General features: G+C 34.7%; 1 protein-coding gene across 2 annotated transcripts; it reads right to left on the reverse strand.

Annotated features, from left to right (window-relative positions):
• Positions 1–12,701: 12,701 nt before the first annotated feature.
• LOC132617885 (uncharacterized) lies at positions 12,702–16,956 on the reverse strand. Of its 2 annotated transcripts, XM_060332953.1 has the most exons (8): positions 16,684–16,951; positions 16,522–16,606; positions 16,020–16,145; positions 15,776–15,934; positions 14,738–14,856; positions 14,462–14,653; positions 14,197–14,287; positions 12,702–12,872 (listed from the first exon to the last, which is right to left on the reverse strand). In XM_060332953.1, the coding sequence occupies exons 1-8, from the start codon at positions 16,821–16,823 to the stop codon at positions 12,780–12,782; spliced, it is 1,005 nt and encodes a 334-aa protein (XP_060188936.1). In that variant the 5' UTR covers positions 16,824–16,951; the 3' UTR covers positions 12,702–12,779. The 2 variants fall into 2 exon arrangements, with proteins under 2 accessions (XP_060188936.1, XP_060188937.1); XM_060332954.1 differs by lacking the exon at positions 15,776–15,934 and having other exon boundaries at positions 16,684–16,956.
• Positions 16,957–23,491: the final 6,535 nt, after the last annotated feature.

A 23,491-nucleotide genomic window follows, 5' to 3' on the forward strand; every position in this document is an offset into this window, starting at 1 on the left:
GCCCAGTGGGACCAAATCTGCCATTCATCTCATCTCTCACAAATCATACCTAGTCTCCAACAATGGGGGCAATCTATAGCGGCAAATCTCTTGTTCTCTATCCAAGAAATTCTCCATTAAAGTCATAAGGGAGGGAGACGCTCCAAATAGTCTCTCGCCAAAGCCACGAAGTTGCGAAGGAGATGCCTTAAGCGATTCCTTGCTAAAGCTACATGACGCAGAAAGAGAATTTTGTTATATGGACAAAGAAAGAATTAAAATCTTCATAACCATAAGGTGCCATAGCTGGTTCATAGAATGAAGTTTTCTGTTAATTCTTTTCCAATGGAAAGTTAAGTGTTGCTCCTATTTGGTCCGATGTGACGTTGCTTTAGTTCCACTAGTACTATCTTATGAAAATTGAAGGTGTCACGACCCAAATCATGGATCATGCGGGCACCCACACTAACCCTCCCTGGTGGGCGAACCCTTCAGGTAACCACCTTAATTTGATACAACATGCGGAATAAATACTTTTATTATAAGAAATTCTCAAAACCTGGTCTAGACTCATGCAAGAGCTTCTAAGAAGTTTACAATTTGAAGTAGATAACAGACTCAACTGGATACGACTTCTGTTTAAGGATAGAGAACAACAGAAATCTAAGGAGAGACTCTGGGTTGCAAGATCTCAAATAGCTCACCCAAACGCCTTTGACGAATGCCTCGAAACGGTCGTGAGACTCCGAACATCACCTGAAAATAACTCTACACTTCACAAGGAGTGTAGCAAGAGTAGTATGAGCACAACACCAGGCTCGTAGGTATCATAGGCCGACAATGGTTAGTTCACGCATATAGATAAGAAGCAACTAACAAGTAAGCAGATAAGTAATCAAACACGGTCACAACTCTAGCACATATGAAAGTCTTGTAGTAACAATAGTCACAAGGGATTTCAATATCTCAGGTTATAAGCCTAGGGGGGAATTTATAAACCTCGAGTTCATCAATCCTCAAAAATAAATACTTACAAACAACAACTCAATAATTCACAAGTCAAGAATCAATCAGAGAATGTGCCATGCAATGACATGAATGGCAATTCAAATGGAGTGCTATGCAATGCAATGTCGTGCTATGTAAATGTTATGCAATGCAGTAATCACCTCTCACGCTCCACTCTCGTACACACATGCTATGGCAATGCCTCATAGTCATGACCCATGGGGGACCCGCGAAGTCCATGTACCACTCGTGCTCTCCGGCAGAAACCTCGGAGGCTATCAATTACTCTCAATCTCCGGCAAAGACCTCGGAGTCTCTCTGTCACTCTCAATCTCCGGCAAAGACCTCAGAGCCTCTCAATCACTCTCCTCACCATTAGGACAACATAAAAGTAATATGGAAGCATGTCATGCATGATATCAGTTTCAACTATATCATCAATATGCAATAAACAAGTACAAGTCATATTATTGTCCATGGCTCCATCATCAATATTACCCTTTCCTTTCATAAGGTGAGTGAGCTAGTATGTGATAAAGATACAACTAGGTGATAATTACATCAAATAGCACATAAAATATGGGATGCATGCCTCGCATGAAATCAACATCAATAATTACCGCAGTCATAGGTTCCGTAGATTCATACTAGGAAGTGCAATTCAATATTCAATTTCTCAGTAATAACCTTCCTCTTCCATATGACAAGTGAGATAACAAGAGAGAGGGAATTATATCAAGTATATGAAATCACAACCATGGTGACGAGCCCACATAACAATATCGCAATAATGGCGACAAGCCCACATAACAACTGACGATACCAACCTAGATGGAATTCACCTCCATACCATGCCTGAAGACCTATCATGCTTTTCCCGTTAACCACTACTATCTACATACGTTTTGCTAATCGGAGTCTAGACATAAAGTAAGCCGTAACCTACCTCAATGCCGAACAGGCGTCACGAACTTTCCCGCCAAAGCTTTTTTCTTCTAAAGTGCTTCCGAATGGACAAAGTCTATCAAATATATAATCTACGTTAGAATACGAATCTAAGAGCGCCCATATTGCTATACCTATATTCGAAACCAAAAACGCACTCCAAAAAGTGGCCTTGGGCCCACAAGGGCAGATTTGAAATTTTATTGAAAAATAATTTCACCCATTATCTAAGGATCATATAATTCGGGCGGCATCTCCTCTAAATAATTCACCCCATGCGAACTCCAAATTAGTTTCAAATCACAACAACAACACCAACAACCTTATGTACATCTAATCCATAAGAACATAGCACCATAACAATCCTCATAATTCCACAAAATCCAATTCATATCTCAACAACGCAACATACATACCCATAACAACTTCATAATAATTTATAATGAGCGACAAGCTCGCATTAGGATCCGTACACTTCATAGCACCTTTTCGTATGTTTCCTTTTTAACTTTAAAAAATGTTCTCAATATGATAAGGGCATCATTTTCAACAAATCTCAGCTTTACATCACATAATTACAACAAGAAAAACATCCTACAATTCCAATTTTATCAAATGACAATTCTATTCGCAAGTTCGTGTTTATTTCATCAATTCCCACAATTTAGCAATGACCTAGATGAATTTGAAAATATCTAGGAGAGGAGGATTCTTACCTTATGTGCCAAGAAATAATAATTTGACGTTGCTGGATATGGTGAATAGATGCATCAATGTGTTTCCTTAATTGAATAGCTAATACATATGAACTTACTACAACATACATATACTAAAAGTGGAAGAGAATCAGATCTCCTAGTCGTTCTTGATATTTTGTAGGAGCGTGATATATTTCTTGAGCAGAATATTACTTTCCCTTCCATAATATAGCTGACCTTGTGGTATATATCCTCTTTGGACCTGATATGATGAAAATGGTTTGATGCTATATATTTAATACTTCTTTCCATATGTAACTTTACATGGAATATTAATAAGGTTCAATGATGAATGTCCCTTTGTTCCCACGTGGACAATGTCCACTCATTCACTTACATCATTAGTCTTCAAATGACATATATATATATATATATATATATATATATATATGCAGCCCACTAATTCTACACGTCCCACTATGGTATGGATCAATCAGATTTGACCATGTTGTGGTGGGTCCATTTAGCACTCCAATTAGCTTAATTAATTATGAATCCCATTTAATAATTTAATCATGGTTAATTAATCTCTAATCTCCACTAATATTTCTATACTAATTATAATTTACAAGCAAATCGTGCACTTATTAAAATCGGGATTAAAAAGTCCTCGACAAATATTACACTTTGCTTTCTCTTTAGGGAGGTCGTGTTGTTTCCAAAAATGAAAATTCATGTTGATTGCAACGTATGTACACTGCTGCTCTCCATAATCCTTTATGGATATAGCTCATTTTGATGAAATAATACATTGGATTCCTAAAAGGAATGTTTGACCGTGGGCCTCCCCCCTTTTTAAAAAGAAAAGGGTCCTTCTACAATTTATTACTCTATTTTGTCTACACTATGTGCTCATCCAAATGTTCTAGCAACTGACCCATAATTAATGACATTCATGAGTCACTTTACACGTAGTCATGTTAATCATGACACCTGTCACTTTATTCCTTGACTAATAGACTTGTCTTCTTCTACATATGTTTTTCTTTATTTAATAGCAACAAAATGAGATAGTTTTGATGGAAATCAAAATGAGATGATTAAGTGCTGTGTTCATTATTTCCTTAGTGAGCTGTGGGATCCACACCCCACCTTAAGCCATAACTTGACACATTAGTTGCCATAGCTGTTCTTAACATAATTGTCACCAATTTGTTTATTTATAAATACCATCCGTCCTTTTATCTCCATGCCCCACATAATCACTAATTATCTCCATGTCTTTCATTAATTCAATATTTATCCAATTGCACACTTAGCCACTTTATTTACTTACTCACTAGTTGCTGCCACGCAGAGGGTCATGATGTCCACCTTAATCATTAACCACAAGCTACTTATAGATAATTAATCTCTCGTTAATATTAAACATATAACCAATTATTCACTCCGTCAAATACCATATTTACCCACTTACACCTTATATGTGTGCAAATATTATTTCTATGAATAAACTATTCACACACATTAAATACATATATTCTAAAATTTACTCGTCAATTCAATAACTGAATCACCCGTTATCGCAAGCTATAGATACCAAAATTAGACCACGAAAAGGGTGTTTTAGGGATATTAGGCCTAAAAGTGCTAAACGACCAAATGGGTCGTTACAGAAGGTAGTACTGTTTAAGTGAAATTTGTTGTTCCAAGAGTTTGTCAATTCACGCACCTACATATGTAAATGTTAAATGTTTTTGTATTGGGATACGATGAAAAAAATCTCATTATTTTAATTGGTACTTCAAGTCTCGTCATTGAGTTTCGATAAATCTACACTCTGACAAGCCTTGAAGTAGGGGGCATTTGTAGACATCAAACTTTTGTGGGACTCTACAAGATGAGCCCAATATCTGTTAGGGTTTCTTGGAGGCCACTCTCTAAACCATAGCTCCCTTGAAAAGACATCTCAGATATCCCATAAACTCATCGGTATTTAAGAAGAGATCAATATGTGGCCGGATATTTCTTAACAACCAAATACTTCAAAAAGATCCACAATATCCTTTCATGGAGATCAAATACATCCCAAGAAAGTCCACATATCCAAATCCAAATCATCCTACGTTCGAGAAATAAGCTAGTAACGGCCCTCGAATTACGGAGAAACATTAGGAAAGAAGAATCAAGGAAGTCAACAGATCTTGTACTCGCAAAATTCATCAATAAAATCTCTGTTTCAACATATTTTGTTTGTGGTTGTAATTTATTTCCGCATATTAGAATGTATTGCAAACAAATTGGCACGTTCAGTGGGACTAGTTCTGCCCTTTCATCTCTTCTCTTAGAAAATAGATTTTCAAAATCTAAAGCCAATTGCTATGGTGGTCTAAAATTAGATCAACAACGTTGCAGCGAAATCGACACATCCAGCGGTTTCCTACCAAACCGCAAGGATGGACACACTGATCTGTGACAACTTTGATCGGTGAAATCAAGAAGTCTGATTTTCGGTGCAAATTGAAGTGTATTCAAATTAGATCAACTGTGGGAGTTTGGTTTGAATTAAGCTTATGTGCAAATTTAAATACATTGAAAACTTGTCCTACGTGGATTTGATGCTGCTCGTTAATGAAATTGTTTCAATCCATGTCCAAAGTGGATACACTTAGTCTTACCAAACAAGGGCCAAAAGACTTTGAAAAGAAATCATCCAAGGACACTGCAGTGCTTTCAAATCAACATGCAAACTGATTGGAAAAATGAATTGGAGAATTGCTCTTCACATTTCAAATTGAAAATGGGAAAAATTATGGTGGAGGCTGTGTTGTCATCTTCACTATTACTTCAAATCTCGTCTTTGAATTCCGCAAGCCTACATTTCGACAAGTTTTGAAGTAGGGGGCATTTGTAGACATCGAAATTGTATCGGATTTAAAATATGACTCTACAAGATGAGTCCAATCCGTCTTCAAACTCTAAGGTCCATTGGGGTTTCTTGGAGGCTACTCTACCCTAAACCCTAGCTCAAGCCTATAAAAAGGGACACATATTTCCTTGAATAAAGATCTCAAATATCCCATAAACTCTTGGGTATTCAAAAAGAGGTCAACATGTGGCCGGATATTTTTGACAATCAAATACTTCAAGAAGATCCACAGTATCCTTTCATGGAGAGATCAACTACATCTCAAGAATGTCCACACATTTCCAAATCCAAATCATCCTACGTACGAGAAATACGCTACTAACGACCCTCGAATTACGAAGAAAATCTAGGAGAGAAGAGTCAAGGGAATAAACAGATTTGTATCAGCTTCATCAATAAAATCTCTATTTCTTTATATTTGTTTATAATAAATTTTGATATGCGGAAAATAAACTGAAACCACAAACAAAATCTGAAGAAATAGAGATTCTACTGATGACGCGGGTACAAATCTATTTATTCCCTTGATTCTTCTCTCCTAGATTTTCTCCGTGATTCGAGGGTCGTTAGTAGCATATTTCTCAAACGTAGGATGATTTGGATATGTGTGGACTTTCTTGGGATGTATTTGATCTCCATGAAAGAATACTATGGATCTTCTTGAAGTATTTGGTTGTCAAGAAACATCCGGTCACATATTGACCTCTTTTTGAATATCCATGAGTTTATGGGATATTTCGAGTCGTCTTTCAAGGCAATATGTGCCCCCTTATATAGGGTAAACTAGGGTTTAGGATAGAGTAGCCTCCAAAAAAGCCTAACACATATTGGGCTCATCTTGTAGAGTCCAACAAAATTTCGATGCCTACAAATGCCCCCTACTTCAAGGTTTGTCGGATTCTAGGCTTGCCGAAATCGAAGACAAGATTTGAAGTAATAGTGAAGATGAAAGCAGTCCCTTGCCATCCTTCTTAAATTTCCCTCTCTAATTCGGAATGTTAAGGCCAACTGTCCAATTCACTTTTTTTAAGCATTCCGTCTTAATAGTTTTTTTTTGGTAGTCCTTTGCCCTTTGCCCTTTGCATACACTCACTTTAAACAGAGATGGAAATCATCTCTCCTTTCATAAGAGCAGTACCACTAAATCCACATAGAACAAAGCTTGATTGGACTTTAATCACATATCATCCAAGAAACCCAATTCCCACAGAGATCTAATTAGGATAGACTTCAATTTTATTGAAAATTAGGCTTCTTAGATTTCATCCGTCAGAGTTGCTCCTGATCACGTGTGTCGTCCATCCTTGCGGTTTTGCAATTTTCATTTGAGAGAAGAGATGAAGGGAAAATTTGGTCCCACTAGCGTGCCAGAATTTGTAGACAATAAAATTCGCATCGAGAAAATAATAATCAAGACAGAAAAATATCGCAACAATCGTAGTATTTGATTTCAGAATATGAGTGTTACAATCTCTATGATTCATCTGATTAGTCCTTTCAATAATAAATTCAAGGGTTTTTGAGCTTGATCTTGAACTTGATGGATTTGATCTTGTCTTGTACTTGAATTTAAGGGCTTTTGAGCTTGATCATGAATCTGGTGGTCTTGATCTTGAATCTTCGTCTGGATCTCTAGATCTTCCAGAGAAATACTTGAGTGCTTGAATGCTTTTAGCTTGTAGAGAAATACACGAGCCCTCTCTGGCTTCTTGTTAGAATTTCTGTCCCTTTTCTGAATTATGAGACCCCTATTTATAGTTGTAGGATGGAGGAGTTGTGATAAGGACAGACTCCTTTCGGTCAATCAGATTTAAGCTGACATGACAATATTTGATTGGTCGAAACATGTCACTTGTACATGTGGCCCATCTTCATTGGCCTTTGATTGACTAAGTATGCTGCATCATTTTGACACGTGGCAGGGCTCTATAGGCTCCTTTATTTGACTTGGCATGCCACATCATTTGACATGTGACACCAAGTTGGGCCTCTTGAAAAAGACATCATCTTGGGCTTAGCAAAATGGGCTCGTCATTTATAGCCCAATTAAATGGGCTAGCCCAATGCATTTGGACCTTTTTAATCAAATCCATATTTATTGGACTTAAACAATTAATCTAATTACATTACCCCATAATTATTTGGACTAATATATCTTGAATTATATATAATCCAAATTATTATACGGATTTAAATTTAATAAAATTTACACCATTACAATTGCAACAAACAATCATTATATTGAAGCAGCGCAACACTATTTCGATATCATTATGTCAACTTATCAAATTCTTGAACCAGGTTTTATTGTTCTAACTTTATCTTATATTTCATTGGAAATTTGTCACTCTTCATATTCTTATTTCATAAGTATATATTTTTATTTTAGTTATTATTAGAATTTATTCAATTTAAATATGTCAACTAGAAAATATGATTCCGGTTATGCAAAAAGAGAGAAAAAGAGAAAAGCTGAAGAATTAAGTAAATCCCAAAAAGGAGCACTTGAAAGATTTTTAACAAATAATAAAACTATTGAATCGGAAAATATGGGAGGGTGTTCTTCAAATGAACAAGTCACTAATATAGTTGAGTTAGCTGATAATAACATCCAAGAAGAAAATCTAGAACAAGCTCAAAACTCTGACATAGTTGAGAGATCTATTAGTAGAAAAGGAACCAAGTAGAATAATTGACATAAATTTTTCAAAGGATAAATTCTCAAGACATTTTTCTACACCACATTATATTCAAAAATTGAAAAATGGGGAAAGACATGAAAGAAAATGGTTAGTTTACTCAAAAGATTTGGATAAAGTCTTTTGTTTTTGTTGTAAATTGCTTAGTACAACCTGTTTACAACAAATTTTGATATGCGGAAAATAAACTGAAACCACAAACAAAATCTGAAGAAATAGAGATTTTATTGATGAAACGGGTACAAATCTGTTTATTCCCTTGATTCTTCTATCCTAGTTTTTCTCCGGAATTTCGAGGCCCGTTACTAGCGTATTTCTCGTACGTAAGATGATTTGGATTTGGATATGTGTGGACCTTCTTGGGATGTATTTGATCTCTCCATGAAAGGATATTGTGGATCTTCTTGAAGTAATTGGTTGTCAAGAAATATCCGGCCACATGTTGACCTCTTTTTGAATACCCATGAGTTTATGGGATATTTGAGATCTTTATTCAAAGAAATATGTGTCTCTTTTTATAGGCTTGAGCTAGGGTTTAGGGTAGAGTAGCTTCCAAGAAACCCTAATGGACCTTAGAGTTTGAAGACGGATTGGATTCATCTTGTAGAGTCATATTTTAAATCCGATACAATTTCGATGTCTACAAATGCCCCCTACTTCAAAACTTGTCGAAATGTAGGCTTGCAGAATTCAAAGACGAGATTTGAAGTAATAGTGAAGATGACAACACAGCCTCCACCATAATTTTTCCCATTTTCAATTTGAAATGTGAAGAGCAATTCTCCAATTCATTTTTCCAAGCAGTTTGCATGTTGATTTTGAAGCACAGCAGTGTCCTTGGATGATTTCTTTTCAAAGTCTTTTGGCCCTTGTTTGGTAAGACTGAGTGTATCCACTTTGGACATGGATTGAAACAATTTCATTAACGAGCAGCATCAAATCCACGTAGGACAAGTTTTCAATGTATTTAAATTTGCACATAAGCTTAATTCAGACCAACTCCCACAGTTGATCTAATTTGAATAGACTTCAATTTGCACCGAAAATCAGATTTCTTGATTTCACCGATCAAAGTTGTCACCGATTAGTGTGTCCATCCTTGCGGTTTGGTAGGAAACCGCTGGATGTGTCGATTTTGCTGCAACGTTGTTGATCTAATTTTAGACCACCATAGCAATTGGCTTTAGATTTTGAAAATCTAATTTCTGAGAGAAGAGATGAAAGGCAGAACTAGTCCCACTGGGCGTGCCAATTTGTTTGCAACACATTCTAATATGCGGAAATAAATTACAACCACAAACAAAATTTGTTGAAACAGAGATTTTATTGATAAATAGTGCGGGTACAATTCTGTTTATTCCCTTGATTCTTCTCTTTTATTTCTTTCCGTAATTTGACGGTCGTTAGTGGCGTGTTTCTCGAACGTACGATGATTTCGACCTTCTTATTATGTATTTGATCGCCAAGAACATCGGGCAGCACTTCGGTATATGGATTTGAAAGACAATACTTGGTATCTTGATCTCTTTTTGAATACCTATAATTTATGGGATACTCGAGATCTTTATTCAAGGAAATATGTGTCCCTTTTTATAGGCTTGAGCTAGGGTTTAGGGTAGAGTAGCCTCAAAGAAACCTAATGGACCTTAGAGTTTGAAGACGGATTGGACCCATCTTGTAGAGTCATATTTTAAATCCGATACAATTTTGATGTCTACAACAATGCTTGATAATATGAAGAAGACACCAAAAAGTAAATCTTTATCTTTTGTAAGCATTATGTTTTGCAGTAGAATGTTTAGGTGTGTAAGAGACTTGAGAATTATCAATAATACGAAGAGTAGAAGACTAATGAAAAGAAGAAGGAATGAGTAAATATGGGCAATAGAATAGTTACCCAAATAAATAAGGATACTACAAATCTACAATTATCTAAAAAAAAAATTTCATTCCACCAATTTTGGTGCTATGCCAACGTACCCAATCACCTTAAAAGGGAAGAAGTTATACTTCTCCCAAAAAATATTCCCAATTAATGCGAGCCACACTCCCCCATAAAAGGATGAAGTTACTTTTTACTTTTACCCAAATATATCTCTTCAAAACCAACATTAATGTATAAGAGTACAATACATTTTTTTTAAATAGTATATATATATATATATATATATATATATATAGGGTATTAAAAAAAGTGAGGCTCCCAAAAAGGTGGAGCCAGCCCTGTCCCCTCCATATTTTCTTCTCTATCCTCCCTACCCCCTTCGTCCCCTTCCCTCAGTTTCTATTCTCATTTTCGAGAAAAGGATCAAACTAGTACATTATTTTAGGTTTGGACTTAAAACCATACGTGTTCTTTGACATGGAACATTAATAGTCCATTATGTTTGCATAAGTGATGCACTTTTGATCAACTCCTAAATATTCTGTTAAAAATTTGACGGATAGGGCAAAAATGCCCCTGAACTATTAGAGAAGGTCTACAAATAACCCTGAGTTCAACTTTTTGGCTCATTTATTCTCTTTAACTAACGGTCAACAATACATTTTTAAAAAAAATTATTTAAATTACACATGGCATTTTACTACTAGTCCGATTTTCTAAATCTAAAAAAAATAGATTTTTATAAAATATGGAACAACTAATTTTTTTTTTTAAAATGTGGTAAACCTGTTTTTTTTTTATTTAATCAGAATTGGATTTTTATTAACAATTGTGGAATTTTTTTAAATCTGGAAAACTAATTTTTTTATTTTTATAAAAGGGGTTTATTTTTTTTAATTAAAATTTGGAAAAACTAAATTTTTAAAGTAAAATGTACAAAACTAATACTCCATAATTTTCTTCTAGATTAAAAAAAAAATATTTTTATGGGATTTTTTTTTTAAAACGGTTTTTCCACGCTTTTTGAAAAAATATCATTTTTTCCAGATATTTTATAAAAATCCATTTTTTTTTCAGATTTTGAAAAAGGTCCACTATTTCCTTTTTTTTAAGTGTCCTAAAAATAAAATCATCAAAATCTAAATTTTTGAGGACAAAACAAAATCAATTTTCCTAATTTAAAAAAAGAAAAACCATTTTTCCAGATATTTTAATTAAAAAATCTAGTTTTCCGATTTTTTTTTGGGTTTTAAAAAATCATTTTTACTTATACTAAAAAAAACTGTTTTCCAGATTTTTTTTAAACAAAAAATTAATTTTCCAGTAGTAAAATGTCATGTGTAATTTAATTTTTTTTAGTGTTCACCATTAGTCAAAGGGCATAAATGAGCCAAAAAGTTTAATTGAGGGGTATTTTTAGCAAAATAGATGAATGAAGGGTATTTTAAAACCTTTTCTAATAGTTTAGGGGCATTTTTGCCCTTTTTCGTAAATTTTTAACAAAATATTTGGGAATTGACTAAAAGTGCACCACTCATGCAAACATAATGGACTATTAATGATCCATGTAAAAGAATATGTATAATTTTAGGTCCAAACTCAAAGATAATGTACTATTTTAGTCCTTTTCTCTCACATTTTCCCATGCTTCCAAAAGTTACCTTCCTTCTCCCCACCCCCGCTCTTCTTCCATATTCATTGATTCTAGTGTTTATGTTTTCATTACTATTTCAGGAGATTGACTAAGAATTTCCTTCCTTTTTATTATACAGTTCTTTAATTATAGCAATTATTTCAATTGTTATTTACTGTTTCAATCACTTAATCAAAAGTTTTAAAATATTCGAATTAATTGCGTAGCTAAAGATTTCTTTTAAATTGATCTTTCTAATAAACGTATTTTAGGCTAAACAACTACTTATTCTTGACTTAGAAAAATAAGTTGAGTGCAATTCATGTACACATTATAGGTACGGAAAGATAAAAGTAAATTATGAAACTTTCGTACAACTATAGAAACATTTTTACATGGGCAGCTCGGTGCATGAAAAATTCAGCATTCTATAGAAAAGATTTACATAATTTTATGAATATAGAAAATTATTTAATTTTTAGTATTAATACCATTGAATGTACAATTGTTGTAAGTCAATGGTTGACCTCTCCGACGACAACGAAACAATAATTGGTTCAAACTAAAATATATGGCACCAGTTGATCAAGCGGGAAAACCAAATCAAGTCTGAATGTCTAAATGTAGGGATCTAGTAGCTCAGTTGGTTGCCTACTTGAACTTTCACCTTGTTGGTGAAGGTTCGAATCCTCACGTTGTAATCCCCTTCCCCCCACAACAACAATGTCAACAAAAAAAGAAAAAAAAAGGCCTGAATGTCTAAATCTTTTTTCTTTGCCTGATATTATTTGCTTATATTTTAGTTCTTTGATACTTTAGTTTAAAAATTGTTGTTTGGATATGCCATTTAGTATTTTTAAATGATGTATTACAAGTACACCATAACTTAATTATTCTAAAAAAAAATATTTTTAATGATCTTATGTGGCTAATAAAAACTTTGTACTAAATAACTCATGATACACGTGTCGAGAAACTAGTATTCAAATAAACATCTCTCTTTTTATTGTCCCAGTACAGCTATTGAGATATCCAGTGGTTCTCCAGGAGTAGGTTCAAGTACCTTTGCATCTGGTAGTTCCTTTGACAAAAGTTCCTGCATCACAAAGAAACAAGTTGCAAAGCCAAAAAGAAGAAACACAGAAAACTAATCAAACTATTATTGACTCGACATAGAAATGCATTTAAGTAGTATAGGCAACAATTCTTTAAAGTTCAATTGAATCAACAAAACATACTTTTCTTTATGCGGACACAAATAAGGGACACGAGTTATTCCGACTACAACTAATTATTAGTAAACCACAATGAAACTAAAATGCTATAAGCAACCGTGTACAGACCTGGTTATAACCAACTTTGTGTAGTGATATAGCTCTCCGTGTGCTGTTAGCCAAGAACATCTATATGGAATCTTTTTTTTTTCGAAACTGGTAACTTATATATGGAATCTTTTTCTTGACAGCGTATTGCTTGCTTTTTCCGTTATCAATGTTCATTGAGACTTGAGATAACTATATGGAAGGCACTTATTTGGACTTTACTGAATAGTAAACTGAATTTAACAGACAGCGGTAAAATAGACTGCAGCAGATTCTTCTTTGTCGGAAGTCTCAAAAATTGAGCACGTCCTAGTAATAAAAATCCTTAATGTTATCATCTAATATCAACTCAGGGACTTTTTTCAAGTTATCTTTGACCCTATGGTTGGCCAGCTAACAAGGCCAATAGTACAGAATGCAGCAGACCATCTGTTCCAGACAAATGGACAGGAAGGAATAGACATTGTTTGCAATGAGATTTTTTCAGCCTTCAAACTGTAGACATTGTTTGCAATGAGATTTTTCAGCCTTCAAACTGAGGTTTCTATTTTGCTTCCAGACTCTAATTATGATTTTTGTGCAAGTCGAAAGCAATAATTCTGTACCAGCAGGAGATTTGATTTCTGTCTGTTTATTGGTTTTGCTGGTCTTGCTACCTTCCTACTTGCTGCGAACTTCTTTCTTCTATTACCGGTATGTACTAAAGTTCTTGTTTGTTAAGTACAAACAAACGCAGAAAGGAAAAACATGCAAAATGTACGGTTGATGAGTAAAGCCAATAGTTTTTGTAAAATTCTTGTATCATATTAGTCCTGTATTCTAAGTTCAATTTCCATTTGTCCTGTACCATCCAAAGCCTTCCACCTGTACAACTTAGAGTCACATGCTGACCTTGTTACCTATTTACTTTCTCTTTTAGTAGGAATACAGAATCACCCAGAAGCCAGCAGTGAAGTTTCTATAAGACCAAGCTAGGAAAAGAAAACACATAATGTACAATATGTCCAGCTCACCTATGCAAATAGACCATCCTTGATTGTTCTAATGATGAGTATATAGACTGCTAAATGTGCATATGCAGAAGTTATAATAAAGTACCTTGAATGATTCCATTGTTCCTTCAGATTGAACAATACTAGCGAGAAACCCTTTGCTGTCGAGGTCACCATTCTTCATCGGCACAACAAACCTATAAAAGAAAAGCATAATGTCAGATATCTACTTAGAAACACTATTAGATGAGAAAAATAAATTCAGGGGCACACTATTTTTCATTTTTCAAACCCGTGAGTATTTTTCAACTTCAACTGTAATACAAAAATTATATTAGCACAAGCTGGCTATAGATTTCAGCGTTACATACTTTGCAGAAAGGTGTTTTGCAAGTTGAACTGCATCTTCTTGTCCGGAAACCAATGTAAAGCTTGGTAGAAGTTGCTTGATGACAGGAGTAATAACAATGTCCGCCTTGTCTTTCTCTACGAAGGTCTCGTTATAGACACAGTGGGGTTCGTAGTAGAGAGTAAGAGCACCATTTGGAGAAGTGACAAGATATCTGCAACACATTATTAGAAGAGTTAAGTGCAAAGTAACAGTTATTGTTGTCATGAAGCGGAAAGGAGAAGAAACAAAATTCTACCCATTCTCGGGTCGCTGCCAAGGAGGTCCAAGAACTGGCCCTGCAGTAGCCTTAACTTTAACCGGGAAGCCGTTGCTCACTTCAATCTCAGAATCCTGGCCAGGTTCCAAGTAGATGACCTGAACGTTTTACAAGCAAATGTAACTTCTCGGGAAACAACATTAAGAGTCTGGAATTCCTTGTTCATAACAAATGACATCCAAAATCATCAACCGTCCATTTCCCTCTTTTAATTTCCAATAGAAATGAGAAGTAACTAAAGGAAAAGAAGACTGAACACATATCAGATAAGAAGTAACTTAAGAGGTTAGTATCTTCTTACCATATTCCTTTGTTAAAATCATAAACTTTATTGAATGTTAGATTGTCTTTTTGAGCAACTGATTACCCATCATATCATTTAAAGATCGTTTCAAAAGATATGATTTAGAGATCTTAAAAACAACTCTTGGTGTTACAGTGCGTTCTATTTCAAACCTTAAAACATGCAGCACCGAAGAATCTATACAGTTCCTCCTGATATATACAAAGGTATTCATCCTCTCATCTAGCAAGCTTGCTCAGTCTTTTTTCTATTTTAAGTAAAGCTTAAATGACCACTAGTTTCAATGACTTTTACTGTCTAAGTTGTTTTGGTTAGAAAACATTCTATAGCTTAAACAACATAAATAGCACTCTCAGTCTTTTGCCATACTGCTATCTTTTAGTCCAAGTGGCCAATAGCAAAAAAAAAAAAAAAAAAAAAGGGGCAGCCCAGTGCACTAAGCTCCCGCTATGCGCGGGGTCCGGGGAAGGGCCGGACTACAAGGGTCTATTGTACGCAGCCTTACCCTGCATTTCTGCAAGAGGCTGATTCCACGGCTTGAACCCATGACCTCCTGGTCACTTGGCAACAACTTTACCAGTTACGCCAAGGCTCCCCTTCAAGTGGACAATAGCCCACATGTTACAAATTGTTTTATCAAGAAACTATCTTATACCCACACCCATTTTCTCATTCTCATTGTTTTGGAAGCAGATGTATAATAAATCACCTACATTGTTGAAAAGAGGATCCAGCAGTGTCTTAGCATTTGGAGTTGCTATAACTCTCAGGTTTGGGAACTTGCGGGAAAGAGGCTTTAATGTCTTGAGATGACAATGATCGTCAAGACTTTGTGTAATCAGTAAGCAGTCTATCACCGGAAGGTCATCAAGCTGCTCTACAAACACATTCAATTTCAGTAATATATAGTTCCAGAAGAAAATAGCCAATAATGAATAAATGCACTGATAGAAGTACCTGGAAATTCTTGAGAAATTTTTTGGCAGCATCATATAGCCAAGGAATTCCAAAATCCAAGTTACCCACCAAGATAGGATCAACTAGAATTTTCAGTCCTCCCACTTCCCACAACCAGCTATTCCCCTAAACCAAAACATTCATTCATGACTCTTAGAAAGCTGCAAACAAATTTAACACCTACCCTGACCCCACCCCACCACAAAAATAATACTTTTGTATCAATTTATTTGTCCTACTTTCCTTTTTAACTCGTTTAAAAGAGAACGTCTTTTTTTTTTTTTTTGACAACTCTTTAATTTCAACTTTCCACCTGACACGTTTAAGACCACAAGATCAAAGAGTATTTTGCATACATTCCACGTATCTTTAATTTAAGACCATAAGTTCAAAAGTCAGCTTTGCTTTCTTAAACTCCATAACAAGTCAAAACCAGATAAACAAATTGAAACGGAGGGAGTAATACTCAGTATACAGAGCACTATGAAGATAGAAAATGCACCTCCAAGTAAGTTAATCTGAACATATCAGTACCAGAATAATTAGAGTCCAAAGCTTTGTTATCAGAAACCAAGGCAGAGATGAACCTATAAAGCAACTTAATTGGTCATGAATTGGGAAGAAAAAGGGTTATAATTGCAGAGAGAAATGAAAGAAGGGGAACCTGGGAGTTGAGAGCTTGAATTTGGTAGAATCAACATAAAAGGGATGAGTTGCAGGGAAACGGATAAATGATGAGGGTATCTCTTTATTACTAGGACTGCAGCTCAAGTATGGAACAAAATTGCTGCATTGAATAGCCATGGATTAAAATTGAGTATATGTTACTACTGATAACTTTGTTCTTCTTTTGAACGTGGATATATGGATGGTTTGAGAATCAACATATTGACTCCCCTATACGTGGCTTAGGTTTTGCCATTTGGCCGAGCCTGCTGCATAAATTTGCTTTGGCAATTCGCGCGAATGCCCTTCAAATGCGTTGCTCTTTAATTTTTGCCCCCGTACGTGGTCTTTAATATTTGCCCTTCTAAGCTAAAAAAAAAAAAACGTTACTATCCCTACCCATCACATATAAAAATCTGAAAGTCTGTAACGAATCCCAAACATCCAATTAAACCTATCCATCATTCCAACAACAAACCTTTTGTCACGTCCCAAAATACCCACTAGACGTGATTGGCACCGAGCAAACACCACCCGCCAGGCGAACCATATATCATACTCTTAATTGTTTACAAAAGCACTAAAAGAAAATAAGTGCAGGTCCAACAACATTATTAATGATAAAAATGCGAAATAGTCGCTAACCAAATCCCTAATCGATTTATGAAAATCAATCAACGCTAAAATAAAAAGAATCTCTAGCCCACATCCCACGCTAAGACCATGAAGCATCTAACAAAGTTACATGAGTTTGACTGTTGGGCATGTAAACCCAAAATAAAAGAAATAACTAGAAATAAATTAGATAAAGCTAAAATGACTGCCTCCACAAACAATGCGGTGGCTCACCTCAGCAACAGAATCCACTCACGAAATCTTCAATTACCAGCCTCGTTCTCAACGACAGTATCTGCATGGACATGCAGGTAAGGAGTGAGTTATACATAAATATAACCCAGTAAGATCCTCGACCCGCCACTTCAAATACCCCTGGAACAAGTGTTAGAAAATACAAACACACAACAAGCACAAAAATATTATGCACATGAATATATCATTATATAGTAGCATCCAAGGTCCAAACCACTGTTTATCAAATATATTATATGTCTCAACACAATTTACACTACGAACCGTCATAACAGCATTTAAAGAATTAGTCAACACTATGAATCCACGGCAACATACACAATGTGCTAAATATGTCAGGAAGCATACACAATGCTAAGGGAAGCATACACAATGCCCCAATATCATCAAGAAACATACACAATGCTAAGGGAAGCATACACAATGCCCCAATATAATGCTAAGGGAAGCATACACAATGCCTCAATATAATCAAGAAGCATACACAATGCTAAGGGAAGCATACACAATGCCCCAATATCATGACTCACAGCTATATCACATCACAAAATAATTTATAAAAAGAGTTTTGGATTATTTGAAAATAAAGTATATGCGGTTGGCCTTAAGGACCACCGATTCTGCCAAGCACACGCTCGCCCCAACACATGGACCAGGCAGACAAAACATATTTTTAAAACGGGTTTTGAAAAGCAAGTACTCAAAGCTTAAAGTCTCACTTACCTTGCTAACGACAAATTCTCCAACCTTGCAAGTGCCTAAAGCACCAACCACGGCCTCCAATAGCCTTAATCTATGCAAAAATATTGATTAACAATGTCAATTATGCTAATCGGGTCAAATCTCAATATTCCTAGATTAGAACTAAGTCTTAATATTTCTATCTCCTCTCACTGTTTACGATATTTATTCACTGTATCAATATCCCAACACAACAGCTATAAGTTATGAAAAATAATGAATGGAAAATTGGCACAGTAGGTATACGATTTGTAAGTCCAACAACTTCACATAAGTTCCCTCATTTTGAATTACACTTTTGTTACTAACCACACCACTTACCAATCATCACCTAATCATTACATTTACACATCATCTTAAATTAGGCATTCCAATTGGAATAGTAGCAACTGAAACGTGCATCAGTACAAAGAATGGCTTGCACAGTAGCTTTTTAGAAAAAAAAAATCATTCTCTTTCTCTAATTCCACTAACCCACCAATCATTGTCACCTAACTTTATTTCCAATCCATCATCCTATCATTGAATAATGATTATGCCACCATTAATACCCTTCTTTGACCAACCAAACACAACACATATAAATTAAAATATATGCTAAAGAGCTAATGTAGTGAAATACCTGTACTATGAACCCTTGCTGTCCGTGAACTTCCACAATTTCTTTCTTTTTCCAGTAGTTTTGCTCTTTTTCCCCTTTCTTTTCTTTCTATAAAACTACAACCCACAACTATCCTAATTTTCTACTCCTTAAATCAATAAAACGTGACCAGCAACCAGAATAAGAGAATGGGCTTGGCCCACTAAATTTTTTTTTCCTTTTTAATTCTAATTACGAATTTCTTTTATTTTAAAAACCTTTTAGCTAAAATTACCAACTAAACCCTTATTAAAAAAATTGGTTATTACACCTTTCAATCGTTCCATCGTTCCAACATTTCACCGGAGAAATCTCCATTGATTTTGCTGCTACAACATCGGAAAAGATAAATACATAATATATAACGTTTCAATTGAACGTAATTCAACTCAATTTGATGCTTTATTAAGTTTAGATTTGTTAATATTTGAAAATACCAACAAATCATCTTGTATGAACTAAACAACTGATATTCAGTTGAGATTCAACATTGCGAATCATAATTTTACTCAACAACATAGAATTGATCAAATTTATTGCTTTGTTCTGATTTTGATTAGTTTATACGTTCCATTTGATTAGTATACAATGCTTAGTGACTTAGACTTGAAATTATAGTAACTTCAGTTGACAAAAAATAATCAGGCAAAGTTCTGAACAAGTATGCCGGAGGAGGCAGAAGTTCACCTTGCAAAATAACAAAGTATGCCGCTAGAGTCAAACCTTCATTTTCATAAGCAAAACATCAAGTATACAAGTGTTAAGAACTAAAAAAGTATGCCGGAGGAGGCAGAAGTTTACTTTACAAAAGAACAAAGTATGCTGTTAGAGGCAACTTTTATTTTCATGAGCAAAACAAAAAATTACGCAAGTGTTAAGAACTAGAAAAGTATGCCGGAGGAGGCAGAAGTTTACTTTACAAAAGAACAAAGTATGCTGTTAGAGGCAACTTTCATTTTCATAAGCAAAATAAAAAAGTACACAAGTGTTAAGAATTAGACAAGTCTGCCGGAGGAGGCAGAAGTTCACTTTACAAAAGAACAAATTATGCTGTTAGAGGCAAACTTTCATTTTCATAAGCAAAACATCAAGTATACAAGTGTTAAGAACTAGAAAAGTATGCCGGAGGAGGCAGAAGTTTACTTTACAAAAGAACAAAGTATGCTGTTAGAGGAAACTTTCATTTTCATAAGCAAAATAAAAAAGTACACAAGTGTTAAGAATTAGACAAGTCTGCCGAAGGTGGCAGAAGTTCACGTTACAAAAGAACAAAGTATGCTGTTAGTGGAAAACTTTTATTTTCATGAGCAAAACAAAAATTTACGCAAGTGTTAAGAACTAGAAAAGTATGCCGGAGGAGGCAGAAGTTCACTTTACAAAAGAATAAAGTATGCTGTTAGAGGCAACTTTCATTTTCATAAGCAAAACAAAAACATTATTAACAAAACAACACCAAAAACACATAAGATTGCATAAAAACCAAAATTATTAACAAGACAACACCAAAAAACCAAGCACACATAAATTAACTTAATTCATGAAGTTATGCCGGAACAAGCATAACTTTATGCCGGAACCAGCATAACTTCAGTTTACAAAATTACAAAGTATGCCGTGAGAGGCAAACTTTCATTTTTCATAACCAAAACAAAACATTATTAACAAAACATTATTAACAAAACACCAAAAACACATAAGATTGCATAAAAACCAAAATTATTAACAAGACAACACCAAAAAATCAAGCACACATAAATTAACTTAATTCATGAAGTTATGCCGGAACAAGCATAACTTTATGCTGGAACCGACATAACTTCAGTTTCAAAAACCAAGAACTCTGCCGGACCCGACATATGTTGCCTCAGACAAATACATTCTTCACAAAAACCAGATTATTAAATAAAAATAGCAGCAACAACATAAAACAGCTGTTCACAGGCAAAACTTCAACGATTCATCAAAGAGAAAACCAAAACGCATATCAAAATCAACTAAAACATATTACGACATTCATAATATGACATTCAAAAAATCAAAATATATACATGGGGAATGAAACTAAAGTTCAAAAAATCATACAGACAATATAACAAAACACTATAATTTTAAATAAAAAAGGATCAATTAAATATAAAAAACGATGAAGACAAGGATATCAATTCAACAAATAACAATTTAACATAAAAACAAATATTGAAACGAGCAAAAGATCCAAATTCGTACCTAAGTTTTAGAACAGATGAGACAAACACGAAACAGAGGAGGAAAGAAGAAGCAAAAAAAGAAAAGAAAAGGGCAAATGACGAAATAAAAAGGATTTTAATGGGGTAAGGGTAATTTTGTCAAAAAACTTTCATTAAACAGGCGGCAAGGGCAAAATTTAAAGAAGACATAAATGAGGGCAAAATTTAAAGAAGACATAAATGAGGGCAAAATATAAAGACCAGCCCAAAAGAAGGGCACTCCGCGCAAAAAAATGAATTTGCTTCACCCAAACAAATTGTAAGTTATGAAGAGAACTACTGTTGAAAAGAAAAAGTAGTTAGGGTCTGTTTGAAAGTAATTAGGCCTTAGTTACCAGCATATTATTTGGTTGCACATAATTACACAGTTAGATTAATTTAAAATAAAATTTAATTATTAAATATTAAAAATTTATATTTGAAAAATATGAATTTTTAGAAATGATAGTAAATTAAGTTTTTATGATACATATTATTTCTTGAAAATATATTAATTAATATTATAAAAATAATTGACATATATTTTTCAAATTAATAATATTTTAATTTATAAATTATAGAAATTAAAAGTAGACATTTTGTAAGAACATCATAGACTGAATGTTTGACAAAAAGATTTAATATTTTATAAATATAATGTCATGACATTATTCAAATGTTTGACAAAAAATAATCTATCAATTGTAAGTGAAAAATGAACAACATGCAATGTGAGATAACCAGTCAATAGTATGAAAACAAATAAATTGAAATGAAAACATAACCTAAATTCAAAATAAATAAATAAAAAAGTTCAACATAATACTCTGTTGTCAATTCCAACATAACTTAAGTAAATATAATTTAAAGATAGGAAAAATAAATGATAACACCCCGAAGGAAGTGAGGCTCACCAACAGCTGATACGAAGTGAATCCTACCAAGAAGTCCTGTCGCTGTATATATGTACTTGCATCTTGAAATGCAGGCCCCTGGCAAAAGGGACGTGATTATTGTGGAATAGTACTCGTATGTAAAGCAACTGAATAAAAAATAGTAAACGGGTGCTCAAGGAAATGAGCAGCCCATATCAATAACATGAATCATAAGGTAATGCTAAACAAAAACTGAACATGAACACAACTTGATATGAATATAATAAAATAAGTAAATCATTTTGATTGAGAGAACCTTGATATAACCAACATGAAACCACCATGTGAACACATGGTGTCTGATCTCTACTCGATCCATTAAGCCATATCATACCTTGCTAGGATACTAGACATGACATGACTGGATCCGTAAATAACCCGTAATGGTTGACATAAGAGAAATTGCCTGGACCAACGGGACGACCCTTAACCTACGGTGGCATACGTAGTTTTAGGTATTAACCTTCTCGGTATTCTGTACTACTCCTTAAACATGAACATGAATATAAGTGGCATCTGTACCCATGATTTTCATAACATGCATACATCATAATGTTTTCGTGAGACATGAAAGTCATGGAGAATTCATGGAATGGAGTAATACTAGTTCATAAACATTTCGTGTTTCATGCTTGAAGCTCATGGAAATAAGAGTATGAGTATTCATAGATTACATAATGAGTTCGTGATAATCATGGAAGAACGTAGCGTGGTAAAGAACGATGATGTTCTTGCATGTAGAGAGTAGCCTTGCATACCTCTAAAATACCGAAAGAAGAATCCAACCTTGAAGAAGAATCCCAAAAATCTGAACTTGAATCCTTGAAATGGGTTTTCAAGAAAACCATAGGTTTATCGCATAGAAATTCACATAGAATCCATGTAAAATCATTACAATTACTTAGTAGTACATCGGAGAGACTGTAACGACCCGTTCGGTTGTTATGCGTGTTTTGACCATCTTACCCTCGTCGATGTAGTTCCTGAGGTATTCGGGCGATTCTAGTGAAAATTGAAAGATTAGAACCCTTAAGTGAAAGCGTTTGACCAATAGTTGACTTTTGGATAAACAGACCTTTCCCGGAATTTCGTGAGGTTCAGAGGGTCGTTTATGACTTAGTGGGGTGGCTGGTTCAGTTCTTGAGGCTTTCGGGAGTGTTTTGGATACTTGGTTGGAAACTTGATTTTAACCGTTTCGGGGTTGACGGAGTCAAGGTGACCTCTGTTGGGAATTTTGAGGTCACAGATGGGTTCGTAGCATGTTTTTACTTATGTCTACATATTTGGTTTATATTCGGGAGGTCTCGAATGGATGTCGGGATTTTGGGTTGAAAGTGGGTGAAACCAGAATTTTCTGGCTTCTGATTTCTCGCCCCTGCGGGTCCGCCCAAGTAG

Source organism: Lycium barbarum, chromosome 11 (genome assembly GCF_019175385.1).
Source record: "Lycium barbarum isolate Lr01 chromosome 11, ASM1917538v2, whole genome shotgun sequence".
Classification (NCBI taxonomy): domain Eukaryota; kingdom Viridiplantae; phylum Streptophyta; class Magnoliopsida; order Solanales; family Solanaceae; genus Lycium; species Lycium barbarum.